Raw genomic sequence first — 25,203 nt, forward strand, 5'->3', positions numbered from 1 at the left:
GTATAAATTTGACTACAAGGCATTTGTTGCCTGAGCATGTGTTGGAAATTGTCTGTGCTTCTGTCAATTTTGTTGTGGATCTAAAATACACATCAACTTTGTCTGATTTCATGCTACTACCATATTGGTGTATTGCATTCTTAATATCACTACTTCCACAGTTTTCCATCATTATTCTCAAAGACAACTACCATTAGCAGTACTCATGTGCAGCAGAATAGTCAATAGTAAGCCGATACTTACAAGCAGCATCTAGTCAATAGTGGTCAATGAATATTCATAAATATCCAGGCACAACTTTTCATCATGTATATTTATTCGTCTTCTAGGTTTACCATGTCAGCGAGCACGGTAACCGAGCCCCTGTGCATGCTTGAGCTAGCAGAGGGCATGCGCCCCGTACCCCCAGAACCTGAGGTGGAGCCGGAGCCTGAGCCAGCAGCTGAAGCAACGGAGGAAGGAGCCGGCGGTGATGCTGATGCTGCTGCTGCTGCTGCTGGAGCTGAGGTTGCCCAAGAGGCCAAGCCTGATGCAGAGGAACAAGAGCCTGGAGAGAAGGATGCCATGCGTGAGTAGAATCGTATATACCTCTCTTCAGGGTTTGGTTGCATTGCAGTTGCCACTGAACACATTTTGCAGTGGAACGCACCAGTCACCCTCGGTGTTTACACATATATGTTGAAAGGTAGCACATAATTGGCTAAAATGATGGGATAATTTTTCACTTTATCATCAATTATAATCAGTACTGTCATGTTCATACCTCACTGAAATTCCAATATTTCATAGTTAGAACGTTTCGTCTATGCAGAGTCAGAAGGGCGATAACTACGCGTTAAATAGCCCGTGTTAACGCACTTTGGGCTCTGAGCGGACGGTTTGTGATATGTATGTTAGGACTTGGCTCATGCTCATGTATTCATTGCAAGGTGATCATTTGAATACAATTACAGGAAGGGTTTTCTTCAACTATCAAGCTTTTGATTAGTTGACAGGTTATTGCAACAGTTTGATCTTGGGTAAATTAAAATCGGTTGAAGAAGAGCTTGTTTTCACCGTTAATTCATTCTTAAAATCATTAAAAAAATTCCTGCATTATCTGTCCATTGTATATCTTGGTTTTCAAGAGAAAAAAGTCATTGGTAAACTTATATATCCATGTAGAATCATGACCAGTTATATCAACTCATCAAATTTCTTTCTAAGATGTAGCAGCTCCCATTCAAACTGCCTTTATAGTTTGACCTGTTTGCCATGCTTTCTAAATATATCTATATACATTGTCTTCTGAGAGTTATTAGAAAACAATAATTCATTGTAAATAAAGCATTTTATATCTCTAGTTACAAAATGTAGTAAGCAACCATAACGAAATCTCTATTTCCAAATTCATGTAGAAATAAAACCGAAATATATACATATGTTGTACATAGAAAGCTTACTTGATAGATAGGGTAGATAGAAAAATGAGGTTTCATAAGCTACTCATGCTATTCTACATACATTTAGTGCCATGTCAAACTGAAAGACATTCTATGCCCATATATATATATATATATATATATATATGCGTAACCCTATCTGTTAGACGGGCTTCATCTGTAGATGAAAAAGAATCATATAGTTCGCCTTCTGTACCACCACTCCTCATCTCCTCCCCCTACCCCCTCCATGACCCGGTAGTACCCTCAGAAGACCCTCCAGCAGCTACTCTTCAGAACGGCCCTAGCGAGGAGGCCGAAGCGGAGGCGCCCACGGCAGGAGGGGATGCCGAGACGGCCGCGGCCATACAGCAGGAAGTGGATAATCAGACCGCCGACGGTGAGTGCCCCCCTCCCACCATCTCCAAGACATAGCTGTGTTTACAATGTGCCATGAGTTGCATTAGATTTCATAAACAGTATCATCATTTGACTACCTCCCCCCCCCCCCCCCCCTACTTCATGTAGTACAGTAATTATATAAGATGTGTTATCTCTGCCAAAGCATTAATGTGTCTGTATTTAGAGGAATAGATTGATTAGATAAAATTGGCGGTTGAGCATCAGAAGGGCATTACCTCTGTGTTGAAAGCTATGAGGGAATGCCCTTCTAGCTCTGAAGGGACAAAATAATGACAAGTCCAAAACTCTGATGCAAAATATGTGACAAATGAAATCTTAAACATGAAAAGCAATTGGAGACAGTTGTAGATATATGAATTCTACAGCATGTAAGCAAAAGTTGCCTCATGATTTAAAAAGAACAGATAGTTTGGAACAGAATACTCCTTGATTCAAAAATCCATATGTGATGATAATTCTGATCACCTCTACAACCCCCCCCCCCCCCTCCCCAAAACAAAAACAATAACAAAGAAAATCAGACCCAGAATATTTTATTTTGGGATGTTTATTGAGGCAGAATCTGATGTTGCTGATGGCATATTGTAAACACACCGAATAGATTCATTCTAAGTATGTAGTTTAATCAGGCATTAGAGTCCATAACAACATACTCCTGTCTTAATGTACATTTCTGTTCATATCTTTGCCAATCCTAATAATAAGGATTACAAAATAAATCTTACCTTAAAATCCATGTAAGAAACCATTTAACTATGAAAATGGCCCACTCCTTAGAGTACTTACTGCCATCAAGGTTATTTATTGAATATATGTTTTTGATATAAAAAAAAAAAAAGGCAGTTTAGGAGGCTTTGGTCTTATGAGTGAAGCATTTTTGTGATAACCCATTTCTTGAAAGTACTTGAGACCAAGAATATATGACAGATTTATGTTATGTCCAAAAATGGTAGTTTCTAAATTTGGTATGATGGCTCTATTGATGGCTCTTGTAGATTATTTCTTACATAGATTTGATGTTGTGTCAGATGAACATATCTGCCTCCTTTCTTGCCTGTTGCCTTCTCGTGTTTAGGATATAAATCTGAGCACTTTCCATGTGCATCTTGAGTTTGCTGTTTCCTTTGAACAGCCAACATATTTTTGAAGTTGTGAGGAAAGAAAAAGAACAAGATTTTGCACTCAAATATATGTTTATGTTTGAATTCATTAAACATACATGGTGAATTAGTAAAAGCATGGAAGAAGAAAAAAATATCAAAATGAATTGAATTGTGTCAGTATGAATGCCAAATCCCCCTTCGTATGATTTTGATCATGTTAATGAGAGCTCTTGCCCCCAATGTTATGAAATAACACAACTCCTCAAAGAACCTCTACACTTTCTGTACTTCTAAATATTCCTGGCATGCAAAGTATGCACTTTCAGAAAACAAATGCAAAGCAGTAATGCTGCAGGATTTCAAAATATTTTACTGTTAATAATTCTAAGTGCACTGAATGCCGCAATTGCAACATCACCTTTTCTGGTTAGATGCCTCTTCAAATGTCATTTTGCTCTTTGACCCATATTGCTCTTTGACCCATATTGGACTGCATTATTCTTTGCTTAGATTGGTTTTTATTAGTTTTATAACCATTCTTATTTTAGAGAAAGTCAAAGGCATGTCTAAAAACCACTATTTTGAACATTTGTAGTCAGGTTAATGATTATTTAAACAAATAGCCACATTACAGCAGGACTAGCAATTATACGTATTAACATACATGTAATTGAGAAACTAAAGAGATTTAATATATATAGAGTTAGACACAGAATCTGTGTAGTGACTTTGATAGTTAATACCTGTGCATCATTTTGGTGTACACTTTTTGATCAAAAACTTTTTTTTTCCTTCTTAGTTTATTTTCTTTAAAAAAAAAACATAAAGTAGGAGAATATTTTTTTTAAAATGAAATTCTATGCCATTTTAAACTATCTTTACATAGCTTTACATATTAGGTTTAAAATGGTTAATATATGGAATAAAGTCTATTAATAAACATAGCAGCTCAGTTAGAAACATGTGGATAGAGGGGTGTTTTGATTTTAATAGTTTCTTGTATCTCTAGTTCTCGTTAGAATAAAGACTTACTTGCTGTTCCTTCTTTTATTTCCCCTTTTCTCTGCACAATTAAAAAAAAAAAATCTACCTATGCTTTGGGGTTCTTGCAACTGCTCTGCGCTATGATTTACACTTTGGTTTTGAATTTCATCTTTGGTTTCGAATTTCATCATTGCATTTTATTTCCAACATTACTGCAATTCATTGCTCAATTTTGGTCTTGAACGGTTTTGTTGTGTATTATATTATTTTGACTATTCAATTAATCATAAAACAATACTCATTCTTCACACAATCATTGCAATCATATACACTCATATTGGGCATTTATTCTTATTCATTATATTATGTTTGTGTATATTTTCATACACCTTCATTGTCATGTTTTATTTCTTTTATTTTATCTGGCTATTTCATCCCCATGATATACCATAACTCATTAATTAATTATATCATCATCTCATACATGCAATTCTGTATGCTATTAATAAAATGTGAACTTCATCATGACACCATTCTTGTACATGGTGGAATGTGTTCACCTGCTCCATATGTTAATCAAATATATCATTTTGAATAACGTTACATATAATATTTGCTTATTTGGGGCTGATTTCTTTAATAATTACTGTCTACTGCATATTAATCTATTTAACCGCATCATAACTGTTTGCTTTTTGCCTTTATATTTTTTCATCTTCCCTGCATGAACATTCTATCTTTTGTCTTCTCTTCCTTTCAACTTCTTTTATACTTTTCCTGCTTCACTATTCCTTTTTTTTTCTTATTATTTTCTTTGTATCATCATTATCAATCATCTGGGCTATACTTTATGGTGGTATTAACTTCATGATTTTGAAAATATATGTAATCATATTTGCTTGGAAAATGCACTTCAATTTGGGAACATACTGTGCATTATGTTACTAATTTTTGCATACTGGCTTTGAACAAAATAATCTTTAAAAAAATCACATAAATCAAACTATACTTATATTATCAATATGCCCCACCCAATCCACAACATTTTCTTTTAACATCTTTAATTTAATCAACTTTCAATATGAAATTTGCCTTACTTATTTGGCTACACTTGCTGCATGTCTATAACTGTTATATACATCTGCACCTGTTGCTGATATACTGCACCCCCTTCCCCCACTCTTTGACACCATTCCTCCTCCCCCTCCTCATTCTCACCCTCCCCTTCCATCTCCTCTTAATTCTTGCCTCTATTGTTTATATTGCCTTCTGTGCATTCTATCCTATCTGAACACTCACTTGTCCCCTGTGGTAAACCCATCAACAAACCACTGATGAAATTACTGGACCTACCACACCCTATCTCTCTACCCCGTCCTGTAACTTGCTCTTGAAAATACACCACATCACTTCCAACCCCTCCTACCACTCCCCACCCGCTCCCCATCCCTCCCCACCCCTCCCACTCCTCTCCACCCTATCACCTATCACCTATCACCACCGCCTTGCTTAAAATGCTGCACCCGCCACACCCTATCTCTTTACCCCTCTTGTACTGCCTTGCTCTCTTTATATACCCTCCCTCCTTCATCCCCTCTTATCCCTTGCTGGTGCTCCTTCCCCGCCATTAACCACCCTAGAACTAGTAAATGAAGTGGATGAATTGCTTGCCAAGACAGGAATCAACATCAGCATCGAGGGCGAGACAGACGACAACCCTGACATCACCATCGACGAGGTCAAGGAATACGAGTAAGTTTTTAAAAATGATGTTGATTTTAAATTTAAGATTAGTTACCAGGGCTGAAAATGCTTGGCATAAACTTCTCTTGACATCCATATTGACTGAAATTGGGTTATCCCTAAATTTTACTAGATGAAGAGTTACAATCATATTAAGTTGTAAGGAAAATATTTGACGTTGAATTTTTAATTTAAGGTTAGTTACCAAGTCTGAAAATGCTTGGCATAAACTTCTTTTGACATCCACATTGACTGAAATTGGGCTATCCCCAAAGTGTACTACCCGTAGATGTAAATTTACAATCATACATGTATAAAGTTGTAAGGATAATTATTTGATGTGCAGACAAATTCATGAAAGAAATTTTATCAAATAACATGCTTTGGAACTAAGTATGGGACGTGACTTCTGTGAAATTAAGGCAAGTAATAAAGGCAGTACAATTTGTGTGTAAAAAGATCTTTAGGTAACTTTGTTTAGCAGTATGACCCGGAAATTCTATTATTTCAGTTCTTTGACCAGAAACTATGATTGAACATTATTATATTCAATTCCGTGATTAGTGATCTGACACCGTTATTCTTTAAAGGAGTCAATCATTCTATTCTCATCACATTTAACTCTCTTTGTTTACAATTGTTTTAAAGAGATTAAACTGAAATGATGGTAAGTTTTATCCCCTACGTCGTTGCCTCCACATTTGCTCATTGATGTGGGCCCTCCACACATGACCTAACCCATGTATCATTTTCCATTCCATTTTCTCTGTAACAGCAATAAACCAAAAGAGGAGATTGTGAATGGGACTGGTAAGGCGAACTAACATTTCTTCTCTTCCATAATCCCCCTCCCTGTCTCACTTTCTTACCATTAATTCATATTTAACCAATATTTACACATCTCTACCATTAAACACATAAATAAATACAGGGTTATCTATAAACTTGTTCACACTTTATTCTGCATGTATTTAAACATTCATCTAACAACTTATATTCTAAATATTGGAGCATTATAAGCCACAAACTGTTTAAGTACAATGTTATTTTAAGCTTTATCTTGTGAGTATTGCATAACTATTGCACAGGGCAATCGGACATACTAATCAAACATTGCTATATTGTCTGCTAAGAGGCAGAAGGGCTTTACCGTGTTTCCTTTAATCCTTTCACGACAAATATTCAATTTTTGTGGTTTGGCTCAATGCCTTTTGATTTTATAGAGTCCCTAAAAATGTACCAGATACTTGAGTAGAAAGGGCAAACATTTTTGCACTCACTGCATCTATTTTTGTTTCATGACTATATTGCATTTGATGCTTGGAATTTTCAAAAAGAAAGTTGGATTTAAAATCCTTCAATTGGCAACACATTTAGAAATTAAAAATTATTGTTTTTCGATAAAACTTGCCATTTTAAAAACTTTTGTGTAACACCCTGGCCAGTGTATTTTGTTTTCAGAGACCTTGCATTTTGTTCCATCATTGAAGCGATAAAAGAAAAAATATTATTGTTGCCAATTTGAAGAACAAGATGTGATCAATTCAGCCCTAAAAATGAATCATGTCTTGAAAAGGTTAACATAGAGATAAAAGAGTTAAGGCCCTTCTTGCCTTTCATCACATGATATCATCACACTGGTCACATGGTTGGTCACATGGTTCATCACATGGTTCATCACATGATATATCACATGATATAAGATATCACATGTTATATTATAAGCTGCAGAACATAAAACAGTATATATTATATTCATAAATCTGCTATGCCAAGAAACAAAATCACATAAACATTGCTGCATATTAGCAGTGACTACATGGTACAGGAGTATGAAGAAATGGACATAATGACACTATAAAAGTCATGAACTCATGTCATGAATCAGTTTGCTTCCCAACGTTCTATTATGGCATTCATCAAAGAAATGTTATTGATGTATATTGTGTGTGTATTCTATTAGTACTACATTTATGCTGAAGGTGATTTTGTGATTCTATCTGTTTGATAATCAGGAATATACATACACAATTATTAGCTACCCGGGTATTTTCATTTGAATTACAAAATAGAGTTCATATCTGATTTTCTTCTTTTGTTTTGCATTGTCATTTAGCTTGCTAAAAAGACTGTTACACACAAAGAAAAAAAAAGGGGGGGGGCTCAAAATTAATGGGACTGCTCTTTGCTTAAAGGATAAGTAAAGAACTTCTACAAAGCAGCAAGATCATCAATACATAATTATCTATGTTTGTTACAATATTATTCAAATGTAATGAGCCAAGGGCAAAATAGGTCACTTATTTTTGTCAAAGTTAAAGGGGAAATACTACACAAAGTCTCACTTCAATGACTCAATGACCATCGTAGTCAGAAAGTGCACTATCCTTTTTGTCTTGTCCGAATTGTTTTGCAAGAATGAATATGTTATTGGTGTCGGTGGTCTGAATGTGAGTATAAGTTTATGTGCGCATGGCAATGTAAACCGCATGGCTATGATTATAAGGATATACCTTGTTTTTAAATGAATGAATGAGGATGATTTCATTTCAAATTTATGTATTAAAATAAAATAATAGGGTACTTTTTTATCATAAATTTAATGTTTCATAACAATCATTTTGGAATAGGCTGAACTGTTCGTCACAAATTAACACAAGCTAGTGTATAGTAAACCCAATACCTATTCAAATTATTATTAATAATATTATGTCTTTAATTCATTAGCAATTTCCACATAGGCTATTTGGAAATGTTTATGTTTCCGAATGTTTGTGATTGTAGCATAATTAGCCTGGTATTGTGACCACAGTAAAAAGTGCCAGCTGTACTTGTTCTGTGAATTTGTTTAAATGAAATAATTTCAAAGCTATAGTCGCAAATCAAGCTTTTGCAAGCACTTAATATGCACTGACATTTTTAATGACATTTTTAAGTTTATTATAATGTCTTGTGTTATTTCATCACATATTGTACATTTGTCATTATGTATTGAGAAAACAGGTTAATATTGAACATTTATTGGCAAGAATAAGTAATGCCTTTACTTGGAATTCAATTTAAAAGTTTGATAACTATTATGGTAATTAAAATTAAGGGACTTGTTTTTAAGACCTCTCTGACTATCAATTTTTGCAACAGAAGTCATACACTGTATCTAGCAGAAGTTATATCTAATGGAAGTTATGTCTAACATAAGTTACAGTTTTGATGCAGAAGCAGGGATGGAGAAAATTGTTAGATATGAACAAATATTTGCACTTGCTTTAAGATTTTTCTTGGAAATATTTTTGTCCCGTAGTATTTTGTAATATTTGTATGCTTAAATAGTCATGTAGCATTGAATTATAGATATATATAGGAAGTTAGGAACAAATAGCCTCGGAAAGGAATGTTTTAATGGAGCTGAAACTTTTAGTAGATTAATAATTATCAGAGTGTTAAGAGAGCACCTTCTTGTGGGAAAGCAAGGGCAAACGTAAAAGCAACCAAATCCAAAAGTTGAATGCAAACGGTGCATCTTTGCTTGCCAGAGTCTCAATTCTTTGATTTTTGATGCTATGTTGTCCCCTCTTTACGTTGTGTTGTGTCGTTAAGCAGCCGATCCTGATGAAGGTGTCGTGAATAAAGAGCCTGCACCCGCTGTAAACGGAGAAACTGAGGTCAGAAAAGTGTGTTGCTCCCTCTAGTGGCCTGCATCCAACCTCTCCCCCTCTCTCTCTATTTTGCTATGATACCATTCATTATTAGCATCTGAACATGTTTTCCCCATCAGTAGATCTGTCGTGTTTGTTTTTGTTGTATATTTCTTTTAGTTCGGTTTGATGCATTTTCCCAAAGTGCACCAGTAGTGTTCACTACATGTACTTGTGTGAAGAAGTTTCATGTTACTTCGATAGGGATAATGTTAATTGAATCAAAAAGATGATGGGGGTCTCCGCATTGCACGATGGTTAAAAGTCAACAAAACAAAATCATGCATTTAAATATATATATGAATATACAAGCACTTTATTTTGTGTGAAATGTACCATACATTGTACATTTATAAGCTGAGTTCATTCATTGCCATAGGCGTAATACAGGGGCTGCTCGGATCCAGTAGGTAAGGGGTTAACATGAATTAACTATACTTTTCTACATTTGCACATCGCTAATCTCTGCCTAAAGTGTTCCATGCAGATAAAGTACATAATGCAAAAAGGCAGCTAGAACTCCTAACCTCAGCTCTACTAATGAATTGACTTGCCTCTTACCCTTAAAGCAAAAAGTGTACTTTAATCCCTGAATGAAGTGCAAACTGAAGCAGTTATGCATATTCCTATATTTAAGATGACATTAATTAATCTACAAGGATTATTTGAGAATTGTTCAGAGTTTGAATGAAATAAAAGGGGAGGTGGTAGGGAGGAACACATTTGATGAGTTAATGATCTCTAGATCTAAAGATACAAATTTTGAAGTGGCCATAGAAATAGCAACTAACCAAATCATATCGTACTACCTAGCTGCTTCATTAAATTACATACTAATTTGAGATAGTTCTTGTGTATGACCAAAAAGATTTGAAGTAGATAGTGAAAGTTTATTGCCACGCTTAATTTCGAAACACTTCTGGCAATAAGCTTAAATAAATAGAACATTTTATCTGCAAATTTCTTCAGGTCTACCCCTTCTACACACACACATATATATATACAGTCAAACCTGCTTAGCGACCACCTGTCTACAAAGACCACATGTTTTGTTTCCCTTGTAAATGGTTTCTCATTGAAACATCTACTAAAGGAACCCGACTTAAAGACCACCTGCCTATAAAAACCACTTTCTTTTCTCGCTTGGGTGGTCTTTATAGACAGGTTTGACCGTGTATATTATATTGCAATAAGTAGGCCCTACCGTATTCCTTTAAGCTGTGTTTTCTGTCTATCTTGATATTCATGGACTTTGATTGATAGAATTAACCTTTCTTGGGGCCTTTCCCTAGTTCTCCTTAGTTGAATGAAAACTAACATCTGTGTGACGCTTTGCTAAGGCAATTAATTTGATTTAAAAAAATAAAAAATCGCAACTTAAACAAAAATCAACCCTAGGCAATCTCAATAGAACTGTGTATCATGTTTTGAAATGTGCGAACATTACGAGGGCATTATGTCATCATCTGAAGTTCTGAACGTGAATTCTATAGGCGATGCATTAGGCTATTGAAATTGCCCGTCAGGTGATTTCTCGTAAGACGATCATGTTGAATCCACTTTTTGTAGGACTGATAAAGATTTTTCAGTCATCCATGTTTACATCACATCATTTTCATCACCGCCATCTCATCATTGTCAGTTACATAACCATAACCTTGATGCAATGAGTGTCAGTTTTAGTCACTATCTAGGGCATTTCACTTTTTTTATGCCTCCGCCTACTGAAGGTGGTGCCGGAGGCATTATGTTTTCAGGTTGTCCGTCCCGCTTTCTTGTTACCACGATATCTCAAGAAATGCTTGGGGTATGAACTTCAAACTTGGTGATTGCATGTACCACAATAGGAAGACAATCTGTTTTGATTATGGGGTATGAAGGTCAAAGGATAAAGGCCATAAAGGTCAGTTTCTGAATGTTACAGGTATTGGCCTAGTTATCACAGTACCTCAGGAGCTAGTGGAGTTTTAAACTTTATGACAGTGTTTATTACCATAGGAAGAATATCTGACCATATTTTGGGGTATGTAGGTCAAAGGTTACAGAGGTCAATTTCTGAAACTACAGATATTAGCCTCGTTATCGCAATATCTCAAGAACCACTTCACGTATGAATTTCAAACTTTGTGACAATATGTATCACTGTAGGGAGACGATCTGATTAGATTCTGGGGTAGATAGGTCAAAGATCATTATACCGAAGTCATTAGTTGACATGTAATTATAGGCTTCTTTTATCATCATGATATTTCAAGAATAAGTCCATCCATTTCCTTAACTGAAGTTAGGGCGGACTCCGGGGGAGGCATATTAATAGGAGATGCAGTCGTATTTCTCTTGTTATTTCTTACCTGTATGCTAATCATCAAATTTATTTTTCGAAGATGCTAGAATCACCATTCACACATATTCACAGTCGTCATCATTCTCCATTTCATACACATCAACATTGTAGAATAGAAAAATTAGAAGAAAAAGAAAGAAAAAAGAAGTCGTGTTTGTGTCGTGTGTGATTATAGCAGTTTGATCTATTTAGGCTATTTTTTTTATTGTTGTCTGGTTAGACCCAGAAGTGTGTTCACTTTTACGTTACCATAGATTTAATGCCCTTCTTGCTCTCAACAGACAAGATCTTACTATTTTTGTGTGGCTCATTGAACTATTCTTATCATAAACAAAAAGATTGTTTTACCTGTGAGACTTTTGCCTATGTTGATGCAGGCATCATCAGACTGACGTATTATCACCACTAGATGGGGTGATACAATGAAAATTCAATATATGGAATAACGACCAATCAAATGAACCCTCTTCAAGGATATTCTCATCTTTGTAGAGAAGGAATATTTTGTTTGTCCATTCTTTTTTTCTGTTTCATTACAGAATTCCTTTCTTTATGAATTTTAAAATCCTATTCCTCCCTTTTTTGGTTATATGATAAAAGAAACATTTATAGAGTCTTCAAAGAAAGAGCACTTTTCTTATCCTATTGACAGCAATTCCAATATTATGGGATCTATGACATTAAAGTGATTGTCTTATCAATATCAATCAACAGATTATGAGACAGTTGTTATGGCATAAAATTCATTCATAAAACTTTGAAGAACCTGAAGGAAATGCTGGATGTCATCGTGTTGAAACTTTCAAGTTTACAATTTGCTTCTAAGAAGGTTGATACAATATTAGCAACTTTGTGAAATATTGATTCATATTATACTCTCTATCAAAGATAACTTGCATGTATTGAGAGTGTCAAGTGTGACAGACATGAGCGCTTTGCAAAAACCCAATTTTATAATCATATGTATTCTCAGTCATTCTAAACATGACCTTTTTTTTTTAAAGGTTTAAGAATTATTTTTAAAAAAGAAGATATATTTAATGCTTTCAATGGAAAAATAACATATTCATCTTTCCTTTTCTAAATTGACAATTCAAAGAAAATTGCCAGAAATGCAAGTGCGACATTGATTTGGGTAATAGAATACATGTAATGTAATTTCTTAACATTAATCCCTTTTGTGATTTAATCTTTCTTATTGCTGCAGACTAATGAAGTGAACGGGGAGCCGCAGCTTGAGAAATTACAAATTGAGGAGTAACTTACATGAACGGGAGCCAGTGGGACTGAAGAACAGATCCCACATCGTACTTCCCAATGGTGATCGCGAAGCAAGGCAGAGAGCGCATGGATTGTGTGTTAATCCAGAAACAGCGTGGGAGCTTTCTACGAAACTTCTATCAAAACTTGTTATCGTGCTAGATTTTCTGTGTCTTGCTTGCTCTTCCTCTTTTAAGAAAAAAAGTAATGAATTTTGCTTCAATATTAAATTCCAATTAAATAGATTAGTAGAGTAGGCTAACGCAAGGACTTGACTTCATATTAAATAACTCTGCGTTGATGTTGCAAAGAGTCGTGTCAATCTAAAAAAAATACATGCGTTTTGAGAGTGAATGCGTAGAGATGTTGTGAAGAATTGTAAACTGCAACTGAAGGCATCATTTTTTTCTTTCTGCCCATGATTTTTCAATTATTGATGTGATAATTTTGATTTATTGATAATATGCCATTGCTGATGGACCAATTTGAATTTTTGGAGTGCATTTCTTTGGAACAAGTCAATAATGTTTTTGGATAACAGTACAAATACATTCTGTACTTTTTTTAATACCGTATGAATAGAGCTACAAGTGATAAAACTGGACGAATTGGGGTGTGGTTGTGAATGAATTTGTCAGACTGCTTATTGGAATTGTTGTGTGGGATGTTTTTTTTAAGAATAAGGTTAATTCAAATAGAATTTTCACAGTGATTAAGATGAAATTTAAATGTGAAAGTCTGATATAGACTTAGAAATTCCAGACAGGTATTTGTTGAAGGACCAATTTCTGTGGGTTTCCGTTCGAAAGAGATTCTGAAGACTAGCAAAGATAAACATTGTCATGCATTTGTCAGCAATTTCTGGCTCTTAAAAATATTGCAAGGTTAATCATGATTATGAAAGAACATGCTTTACATATCAGCAAAAGAAAACTAGGCAGTGTCTCCATTTTTCAAGGTGTTATCTTTTTCTGCTTGTGTGGTGATTTTAAAAGGATTTATCATGCCAATTGCGATGATTTTACTTTTGCTAGTATATGAAACAGTCAAATTGTCAGTAAAATCATACAAAATAGCATTCCATTTCAAATGAATTCTCAACATTTTGTATTTTTCCTATTCTTGTGTCTAGACAAGTTACCAATATTCTTTGTGTTCAATATCAAACAGAAATGAATCTAATTGTTGTCTTCAAATTCAGGTTATTAGCTGCAACTTTTTCTGATGGCGCTATAGAGTTAACTCAAATTGAATGGTGTTTTTCAATTAACTTGGTGCCCTATTTTGATGTATCTAATGTATAGTATGGATTGTAAAATGACTGCCTTTTGACAAGGGATATAGCCCAACTTGTTGCCTCTTTTGTTGTATGTTTATATAAACCTGTAGTTTTTATTATATTTGTTGAAGATCTTTTAAAAGATATATAATCAACAAACAATACCTAATTATTTCTTCTATTAATAACTATACGCTCTCTATCACGTCGATTGCCATTTTGTAAAGAATCAACACATGTTTTGTTTTTTAGATGCAAATCATGGATTACTGTAATGACAGCTCTGTTTGAGCTACCAGTAAGAATAAATGACAAATTAACTTTTAAGAGTTGAAGGTTAACTACTCTCATACCTATCTGTACATGATATAATCGACCCATATATCAGATGTTTGGATGTCTAACCATGAATTTTCTATAAAATTGTCAGTACTTACATTGTAGATGGTTGTAACATGCCTGCGGGTTAAACTGTAGTACCTGTTAAGAAGTACTTGAATTTGTAGTACTAGTTTTGTTTGTAACTTGGGTTTGTTTTGGAGCTGGTAGCATTGTCCAAAGAACAGTAGTTAAGCAGCGTAGACCATTCCTTAAAGTATATATCTTGACAAATCTTTTGGTTTCCGATTCTTTGCGAGCATTGTGACGTCAAAAGAGTGTTAAGGAGTGTGTGGGGTTTTTTCTCCTCGATATGTGCATGCGTGAGTTTGATGTGATGAAAGCAGTGTTTTGTATCAAAAAGAAGGCAGTCAATATAGTGAAAAAGTACTCATTGGTAACAGATGGAATTCCCAACATAACTTGTCTGTATGTTGATGTGTAAAGCCTTAAAAGGAAAGATTTCTTGGTGTTGTTTAGATTATCGTAGATGTGTTTGTTTTTGAGACTGATTTCAATGGATCTTTCCAACCTTTTTTTCTGATCAAACTGCGTCTTCTTTTTCTACTCCGCCTGTGCCATTACAGTGACGTGCGGGCAGACGAAGCACGTTTTTGAATGTCATTTGATTGTAACCATTTTCTTGCTGGTTTGATGCAATTATGTATGTGTAGTAATAGTAGTATTTTGATGGAATAATGGTGTAATTATAAAAATGTGACCATGTCATAATGTAAACATTGTACATTTAGTGGATAGTGAACAAATTTTTCTTTCTATAAATGAAGTAATGGCTTTGATATAGTGTAAAATTCATAATTGTGTAATATGTGTAAAGAAAAACAAAGGTTGTACTATTTTTTCCTCTTCCTTGTGTTGTTGTTATTGTTATTGCTATGCTCTATTATGTCAGTCAAGTACTCAGTGATTGCTTGTATGTTGTTGGTACAATGCACCCTGGCACCAGAGGAAAATAAGAATTTATTGTCAGCTGCGCGCATGAAGGCTTTTATTGCTTTTGACAATACACAGCTGTTTAAGCCTTCTTGCGGGCATCTGACGCAATGTACAAATATTTTCTTGCTACGGACGCTTACTTCTTTTAAAGATGTAGGCATTGGCATTTCTTTGGTATTCAAGATGCGTTCCTGCTTAAAAAATTGAACAACATTTTGTAGAACTCTAGGTGTATTCATTTCCACAATTTATATGGTTCAGTTGTACATTGTTCATTTGCTTTTGCATCTCATGTAATGGCTTAATGTGAAATATGCTATAAAAAAGTTATGATTATGTATCTCAAGATATAATTTATGTTGAAAATCGGTTGTATGCTGCTTGTAATATTTCCTATTATTTTTGTTCTTGCTATCTTATCAATATATTAGCTACAGCGATAAAAGCAGTTTGGATGGTTCTGCACTTTTGATATTTTTCAGAAGAAAAAATTGAGAACTGTAGAATAGAATTGTTGCCAATTAGGATAGTTTAATTTTTTGTCATTCTCCATTCATTGGTTTATTTACAGCAATGCTAGAATTTTTTGCGACTTGGTTGAAAACAAAATAGTCATGACATTCCTACAATTATCTTTGTATTTTTCTTCCCTTTTTTGGAGCTTTTTTGTTTGTTTGTAAAATTTGTGCCAGGATAGATCCAATAAAACATTGTGTGAATGTGAACAATGATGTCATTTTCCTTTTTTCTTCTTAATGGTTGTTTTTGTGAAGAACTAGCCAAAATACTCGAGCTGTCAAAGTGTGCAAACAATACTCTAACACTTGAATGTAGTATGTTTTTGCAACTGCAAGAATATGATTGTTAACGGTGGTGGATTTAGGGGGTGGGAGCAAAATCAGCTGTGACCCCTTTGAAACTGTTTTATATCATAAGTACAGATGAACACAGATATGAAGTTTAATTTAACCCCATTATTTTTTGTTGTAAACTTCTTTTCAAATCTTAGAACAGGAAAAAACAAACCATAAAATAATGAATTTTTAGGTGATTGTCAGAAATTTTCAGACTTAGGCTGCCCCCCCCCCCCCCCCCCCCCCACTCCGGTCTCCTCCCCTGCTTTTGATACAAAATCCCTGAATCACCTTCAAGGGCTGCATCATTACTACTTCTGGTATGAGTTAGAAGGATTTTTACTGCTTATCTGTAAATTGAAAGTTATCTTTATTTGAATTGAATTGAATCTAAAAAAAAGTAATTTGAATTACAGAAAATAGCATTTTGCTAGATGAAAATCACAGTAGATGGTCAAGACAACAATTTGCTGGATGTATTTGGTTGGAAATGGATTAGAGCCTCTCATTATGAACAAGTGAATTCAAAGAAATTGTGGCTTCTGAGAAAATGAAAGAGCGAGATAAAGAGGGAGAGAGAATGGAGAGAGATCGTGTGTGAGAGAGAAAGAGAAGACCCGGATGGAGAGATGGAGGTGGGGGAAAAGGACAGTAAAGAGGACAAGGGAATAGAGACGTGTCAAGATATGGAGAGAGAGAGAGATTATGGGGAAAGAGGTATGCGAAAATAATAAAAGAAAAGGTGAGGAAAATGGAAAGATGATGAATCCTGGCCATTTAGATAAGAGGTGTTTAATAATAAAATTGCATATTTCACAAGATCGAAGGCATGCTTGTAGAATTTGATAACAAGATAGAGAGGCTCTTGGAAGATTTTTGCATTTACGGGTTTATTCAGTCGGTTTTTGCAATCCCCACCCCTGTAGAATTTAATTAAATCAATCCGATTTTTATAAAGTTGTTTAGCGCCAGCTGTGGCCAAGAAAATTCAACTTAGCGGCTGCTAGTGGCTATTTCTTAGGATGATCTACGGCTCTTCGCTGGCCGCGCCTTCCTCGCTCGCTTCAGTTCGGTAGACATTCACAATAAGACCTTGAGCGGAGGAAAAGTGTGCCGCAGATCACGACGGAATAGAAAGTGAATCGTCGGAAAGGATACGATATATCGTGCCAGAGCCAGCCCACCCGTACAAAAATATATACCTGTCGTCAGCTGCACACACGATGGACAGCATGGATGTTTTGGAAGTAAGTCTTGATCTTGAAATATTTGTTTATTAAATTATCTGTCTATCTGTGTATGTGCAGAGCGATTAAATTGCGAGGTGGAGTCTTGCATTAGAGTCTTGGGAAGTTGTGAAATTAGGTAAGCATGAGTAACGTTATGATTTCTCAAGGTTCTAAACAATTACAATTTACACAGCGTGTAAAAGTTGCCTTGTATACAAATATGGCATGGCTGTTCGTTAGTCCTCGCCCACAAAATCAATTATCCTTTCGTGTGGTTGAAACATCCAAGCTCTTTTGGGGTGGTCCTTATTTTTTCACTGTGTTTTCAGTGTCTATTTATCTAACAAGAAACGAACTAAAAGTTATAATGTACAAATCTAAACAGTGTAAATGAGCCAAAGTTGTATTGTTTCATGTTTGTTTTGTTTTACCTGTATTAAAATATTACCATGCATCATTGTGTAACTTTTCTCTTAGAGTTGGTGTGTAAACATTGGGGTCTCATTTACTCAATTAGATTTTTAGTTTCATTCATCATGCCTGGTCATAGATCTATTTATATTCCACTAGCATATGTCGAGGGACTTGCTTGGATGAGGAAGAATGCACCTTCTTCATGTTATTAAATGCATTTGAGATACAATTTTGTTTAATGACCAAGACAACAAGTAATATTACTACTACTAGACATAATTAGTACTGGTACAGTAGAATAGATGACAAGATTCAAGGTGCATCTTGCTGTAGGCCTATATTGTAATTAATGTAAGTCTTGCACAGTGAATATGATTTCTGAAATTGGGAGAATGTTATGTAACAAGTCTGATAATATAAACTTTAGGTTGCATTCATATATGTGATGGCCCGGATCATGAAAACAAGGATTTTCTTTAATTGAATCTCTTCAAATAATTATTTCTTAGAGGGGAACTTATTTTCCCCTAATGTTGCAAGTGATATTTGTACAGAGCTCACAGGGAGGCCTGTCATACTGCATATTCAGCATAATATATTTCAAGGTTCATTTGCTTGCTAATAAAGCTGAGTTGCCTACTAAGCAACTATAATGTTTGACTTTAAGACTTTGAGACTTTGAGCTGTAGCTTTTATACATGTACCTATATGGAAACTGCTTCATTTAATTAGAGTAACCTGTAGTAACTGGCCGGCTGATTAAAAGAGTGGATCACAACATATATTTTTAAGATGAGCAAGAGATAAACTTTCTATATTAAGGATGAACAGATGACTCTTTGTAACAGGCTACAGTTTTTGTCAGTGTTTAGGATCTTAAGAAAATGTCAGTCACCAGAAATAGCATCCTGTGCATACAAGCATACCTTTCCCTTCATGTTTTTATAATTATAAAGAAGAAGATTTAAGATTAAAAGGTCAAGGGTGGTAATTTTAAGGCTGCAAAGAGGCTTAAGATCTTATGCTTAAAAGTAGCTTGAATAAGTTGTGGTCAGGGAGGAGGACCGGAGGGCGGATGATATTTGGTCATTTGAAGCAATGTAAACACCTAACAGATTGCCTACTGGTTGATGGAAGCTGCATGGTCTATGTATTCTACAGGTTAAAAGAATAACTGGTGCAATTAACCAGAAGAAATTTGCATCTTCAATGCTGACACTCGTTTGACCAATAATGTTGATTTGTAACATATGTACACTGACTGTAGGCCATTTTTGTTATGAATACAATACATGGAACCGTGAATGCATTTTTCAAGAAAGAAAAAAAATCACTGCTTTCCCTCCATTCTACATCTTTGTTCCATAGTTATTTGATTGTGCAAACTTTATGTAAAAAAATACCAACTATTCAAAAACATTTTTCTATTGTTACTGCGAAAAGGTAAACGTAGCTTGTCATATATGTATTTATGATTGTTATCATTAAAACACATGAAAGCTCTCACATCTCGCCTAATTAATTTAGCACGGCAGACTATGATACAGCTAATGTCTCTCGCCAGCTGTTGAGTTTTCTTTGGGTTGTCTAGCATGCATCAACTGAAATATCAGAGATACAGGAAATCTTATATCAATGGGATTTAGGGTTTTGAGCTGGGTCATGGGGGTGAGTGAGTAACGTCCCAGTCAGTATGGAATCTGACTTGGCTGTTCACAAGAAGAATATCTCCTTGTAATGTTATACTAACCACATTAGGATTTGAGGCATACTCTAAGCTTCTCAGACATTTTGGTAGAACGGCCACGGTTGTAAATATGAGAGAGGGAGGTTTTATGTTTAAGAAATTAAGCCTGTGCTTATAATAAAGGCAGACAATAAGGTGCTTTGTGATGGAAGTTTTTTTTAACAATTTACTTTAGTGTGTTCACAGTGGGAACAATGTGAATGCAATGGTACACAGTGAGGATAATTGTATGAGCACAGATTATACCCAGTGTTAAAACAATTAACTTGTACAATGTATATTGTACACACCTGGGAAAAGTGAGCAAAGTTTATACACAGTGATGAAATAGTGTAAACACAATGTTTACATTATGGGAAATGGTGTGAACACCATGAACACAGTGTAAACACATTTGTTGAAATAGTGCCAACACAGTATGTACAAATGTACACTTGTCAAATGGTGTGAACACAATGCGTACATGTACATCATGTTAAAAAGTGTAAACAGTGCTCATACTGGTGTGAAAAAATGTGAGCATAGTGTGTTCAGTGTGTAAAAATGGTGGGAACATAGCGAATTCTCAATATCAATTATCAACAGTATTTATGAATTCACATCTCTTCTGTGGACTTTCTGTAGTGGATGGCCCTATAGTATTGGCCTACATTCTAAGAATTTCTCTACGTTTCTTCATCATTTATCAACCAATATGTGTGAACAATATATGTCAAATTGAAGTGTGAAATTCAATTTTTTATTTTGACCTGTAAACGTATAATAAAAATGGTAATTTATGCAAAGTACATGTACATGCCCATTGAAAATATTCCTACTTGTGCAACAAAAGTGCAAATTTTTTGAAAATCCCAAATTGAAGTTGAGTCACTTTCATCTCATCAGTACAATACAACTAACCGTACATGCACCTATTTCTTAAATATACCAGTCTTGACCCCAATATGAATACCTCACGGTCCTCACCAATGTTTACCAGTGGTGTTCTCCAAGTACAGCTTATCAGGGAGTTACCAGCATAACTCCTTGATCTAGAATAACTGAACACAGTACAAGCCTAGGTGCTGAATACCGGTACAGATCATCCCGCATTTTGGCTTTCTCTAAGTTCACACATCAGTAGTCAACATAATCAACCAGATTACCCGGTGTTTGCCAATCCTTAGACAGTCTGTACATCTCCCTTCAGATTCCTTAGAAAGTAGCAGGGGCAAAATCCCCAAATATTCCAGGATTTACATGGTGCCCTTGTTTGCGGAACACTTGGAAAAGTACACATTGAAAGAAGTGACTTCTGTGGTTGAAAGCTGGGGCCACCTACCAGTGTGTGAATTTCTTCAAGCATGCTTGAAGTGATCCAAATACTGCTTCAGCACTGACTTCGAACCTACTGACTTTTTGCCATTTGGAGTAATGTAATTGTTTGATCGGTCTGTTGTCGATCTTTTGTTGGTCTGCCGTTGGTCTCCTTGGTGTAACTAGAGCAGGGTCCAGGAGTATAAGGGTTGTAACATTTTTTTTACCCTGCATGGTTTGCCCATGTTGTGTGTAGAGGTACTACAGGGTGTAGTTCTTGCTCCAAAAAAAAAGAAAAATTCTCAGTCTTATTCATTTGAGTATATTTGCCTTTCTCATATAAATTCTTATAACGCACAAAAAGTGATCTTATTTTTTTTACACAAAATGTATGGCCAAAAGAGCACTGAATTAATTATATAACATATTTTTGTGTAATAATAAAACATACAAAAACAATGGAACAATCGTCCTGCTTCAATATAGCACTTTCTAATTCATGGGAGGATCCCTGACATTTCTGTTCTGAGTTACAATGTACTACATGTATACATTTCAAATGTAGATATACTGTCATTGTGAAAAAATAATTTAAAGGGCAATTCATCTACTCATATCCACCCTCCCAATTCCCCCCCCCCCCATCCTTGCTCTTCAGCTTTCTCAATCCATCTTCTCACCTCCTTTTTCTCCCTACCTTTTTTGGCTCCCTCTGTTCGAGCCCCTCTCCCTCTAATTTTTCTTGTATTATCCCAATCTCACTTTCTCTTTGGCTCTCTTCATGGAGGAATCATAATTTTCTTGTTCAGATATATTACAAATGCTAGTTATTCAATATTTCTGTGTTTTCTATTCTGCAGAGCCAAGGAATCGTAATCTCGGAAGCGCAGCATACAAGTAAGTCTAGTCACAATACATTTTAGACCCTCAACTTGCCTCAAGGTTTTTAAATAGAAAACATGGTACCAGTTAAAACAGTTCAATGCTGAAGTATGTAGAATGTAACATGAGAGAGGCACAAGCCATCTAAGGAACTGAAAAGTTTCATGTCCTAAAAGCATAATTGATTTCGGATATCAATTTCAGACTCTCAATTCAGAGGTTTTGACCTTCAGTTTCAATGCAAAAATATTGGTTGAGTATGATATGAAATGGTATTCTAGTGTAACATGATAACAGCTACATCCCAAAACCCAATTTGTGTCAAACTAGGAACTGAAGAAATTGCTTGAACATGATTTTAATCTTTCATTTATTTATTGATATTGTATAGTATAGTAAATATTGTTCAATGCTAATTCATGCAATCGAAATGCTGTATAATATATGGGCATTAGCAAATAGCCTTGTCAGAAATTTCTGGACAAGTATTTTAAGTACTTTGTATTAAATTGTATTATTGTATTCGGTAATACCATCAAGCTCTTAGACTGCCCGATGAAAAGAAAAGATTAGCCACTCCGACCATTTTCTCACACTCTTGCATTCACTAGTAATGGGTTTTATATTACTATCCCAGGGGCAGGATGGAAGTGAGTGAAAGCTAATAGAAGTGAATAGCCCTGTATTCATTGATTACATCCCATGGACTCAGTCAGGAGATGAATTTAGTTTTTGGCAGGTAAACTGAAGATAAATGGGGAAAGCCGGGCACCTAGTACCTGTAATGTAGTATCCATGCAGTACACATGTGGACTCAGGTAGGGAGTTATGGACTATTAAAGTTGACAATGTCCCCCCCCCCCCCTTTTTTTGTTGAAAAAAAGTAAGTTGATACAGTTTGTATCCATGCTGTGCTTCATAGGGATCATGGACTTAACAGCTTTGAAACATTTTAGCCTATGACCCCCACACTTGTGGAAATCATGGATGTGCCTCTGCGGAACCCTACAACAATTGTCAATTTTTAAAGCTTTTAGAGCTTTTTGGCCCTGTACTTTTGTGTTTCTGGGTTTCAGGCAAAGTATATGCACATACAGTGTACAGTTAAACCATCAAGTTCTTTGAAAATTCAATGAAAACAAATATCAAACAAGAGTACATTTGTTTGCAAATCATCTATTCATCTAAATTGGGGTCTCTAGAAATGCAGCATTAGCGCCCCCCCCCCCCCATCCATCAACTAACAATGAATCATACACTTTGAACATGTTTATGTTGATGTTATACATGTATGTCTGATGTAAAGTGTCCCCCCCCCCCCAAAAAAAAAAAAAAAAAAAAAAAAAATCCCAAAGAAAACGTTTTCAACTTATTTTGTATTCATCAATGTTATATATACCTTTCATTTGTATGCAATTTGTTTGTAGTTAAATCTTGAATCCATGTCTTCAATATATTGTAGGGCCTACCTGGCTTCATGCATCTGTCAGTGCAAGTGGAAATCAGGTACATGTAAATTGAGATCAAACGTGATGTTAAGAAATTGAGTTTGTTGTTCATTCCTAGGGCTATTTGATGAAAGTGAAAGAAAGTTTCTATTCATGCTCGAAATTGTTCAGTCTTCTGCACGTCTGAGGGCATGAACCCTGTTCTCGCAATGCAGTAATGGCTATTGAAAGTAGGATTTGGTTTTGAATGGAGGGATGAAGCTATTGTCAGGGAAGGTGGGTCCACAATTCGCACTTGTTGTTACTATTTTTGTGACAAAGTAAAGACAGTTTTACATCGCAGAAAAACATGACATAAATTTCATTTGAGGGAGAAATTCTGGGATGGAATCAAATAGGTAGAATCAAATGAAGTAGCTTACTTTGGAACATGTTAAAAACATGAATCCATTTGTGAGTTTAGAGATATTCAGGTCATGGTGTGACTATAATTCCTCGTGAAATGAACATTAAATTTTCCTTCTTTGGAAGGAACGCTCAATGATAATATTAAAATGAAATCTCTTCTGCTTATAAATATTCCAAGACAAATCAATTACATATTTCACAGATGTGTCAAAATATTCAAAATCAGACCTACATGTACCTATAATGTCAAGAAAGCAAAATTAGCAGTTGGTTATCTTCATTGACTTGGCAGTTTTTTGAACTTCACAAAATTTAGTTCAAGGTTATGTTCCTCATGGTAAATAGATTAGATAAACCACCCAAAATCTTATGAGATTTAAATCATCCACCTATTTCAATTTCCTGTGAATGTCTGACTCAAAGGATTACGAATTAAGAATACTTTGTAGATCTATAAGGTTTGGTGCAATTAGGAATTGATGAGCCCATGATTGAATGAGCTGCTGATTACTCAAGGGGGAGGGGGAGGGGGCATGGAGGGTGTAAGATGTAGCGATTAAGTTGTTTACATATGGTTTTGTTATGTACTTGTAGAAGTGGATCTCAAAGCAAAATGGTAACTGGGTGGTAGGCCTACATCCATTATCTGAACACAGCAAGGGCCTTGTGAATTGTAAACTAGAGAATGATGGGAGGGGGCGGGGCAGATGCAGTGAGTGCTTCGTTCACATGTGGTGTTGTTGTGGATCTTTGATAACAAAATGGTTTCTGGGAGGTACATGTGCATGTATAGTCATAGTCTGAACACAGCTAGAGCCTCTTGAGTCTTGTTCAGTATACCAGAGAAAGGGGTTTATTGTATGTAGTTGACCCTTCCTGTGACACCACACTCCCCTCTTTCTCACTTTTTAATTGGGGCTGGAACATTTGAGGTAGGAGAAGCGTTAAGTGGGGGCGGATCCAATAGCTCTTGGCCACTCGATGATCATTGAATTCTTACAAGTGGTTCGCCCCCTCCAGTTATATAAGGTATTGTGGTGTGACCATAATGATGGGTATTAATTCTGTTACGGAATGGGACCATGTAAAGGTCTCTGTCGTAAGGTAACGTCTCTGTTGTAAGGAGAAAAGTTATGTGGAAGTGTTTTGCATCCTAATCATAATCTATTAGGTAGTGCATATAAAAGCCAGTCTTTGAGCACTATAGTGCTTCTTTCGTTAATTACTTCAAAAATACTTAGTTATTACCTGCCCAGAACCAGAAGGGTGCCATATCATATCATTTAAATCAGGTTAATGCCCTTCCGGCTCTTAAAAGAAAGAAGAGCTTGTAATAGC

The 25,203-nt window shown here is 35.4% G+C and overlaps 2 protein-coding genes across 17 annotated transcripts in view; both read left to right on the plus strand.

Moving 5' to 3' along the window:
* Positions 1–16,312, plus strand: part of LOC578619 (lethal(2) giant larvae protein homolog 2) — a 68,756-nt gene extending 52,444 nt beyond the window's left edge. For 4 of the 16 annotated variants that reach the window (XM_030984176.1, XM_030984177.1, XM_030984173.1 and 1 more), the window contains 6 exons: positions 330–568; positions 1,684–1,821; positions 5,572–5,683; positions 6,450–6,484; positions 9,272–9,336; positions 12,921–16,312. In XM_030984176.1, coding sequence (XP_030840036.1) covers positions 330–568; positions 1,684–1,821; positions 5,572–5,683; positions 6,450–6,484; positions 9,272–9,336; positions 12,921–12,974 — 643 coding nt within the window. In that variant the 3' untranslated portion in view covers positions 12,975–16,312. Of the gene's footprint in view, positions 1–329; positions 569–1,683; positions 1,822–5,571; positions 5,684–6,322; positions 6,342–6,449; positions 6,485–9,271; positions 9,337–12,920 lie in introns of all 16 variants that reach the window. The other 12 variants (XM_030984184.1, XM_030984174.1, XM_030984179.1 and 9 more) reach the window with 12 other exon arrangements.
* Positions 16,313–17,518: 1,206 nt separating this feature from the next.
* The window catches only part of LOC590420 (neuronal-specific septin-3), a 54,799-nt gene continuing 47,114 nt past the window's right edge, over positions 17,519–25,203 (plus strand). The window contains exons 1-2 of the mRNA XM_030984192.1: positions 17,519–17,688; positions 21,988–22,024. Of these exons, the coding sequence (XP_030840052.1) occupies positions 17,665–17,688; positions 21,988–22,024 (61 nt within the window). The 5' untranslated portion in view covers positions 17,519–17,664. The remainder of the gene's footprint in view (positions 17,689–21,987; positions 22,025–25,203) is intronic.

The sequence above is a fragment of the Strongylocentrotus purpuratus genome, unplaced genomic scaffold, assembly GCF_000002235.5.
Source record: "Strongylocentrotus purpuratus isolate Spur 01 unplaced genomic scaffold, Spur_5.0 spur5_scaffold_14, whole genome shotgun sequence".
Taxonomy (NCBI): domain Eukaryota; kingdom Metazoa; phylum Echinodermata; class Echinoidea; order Camarodonta; family Strongylocentrotidae; genus Strongylocentrotus; species Strongylocentrotus purpuratus.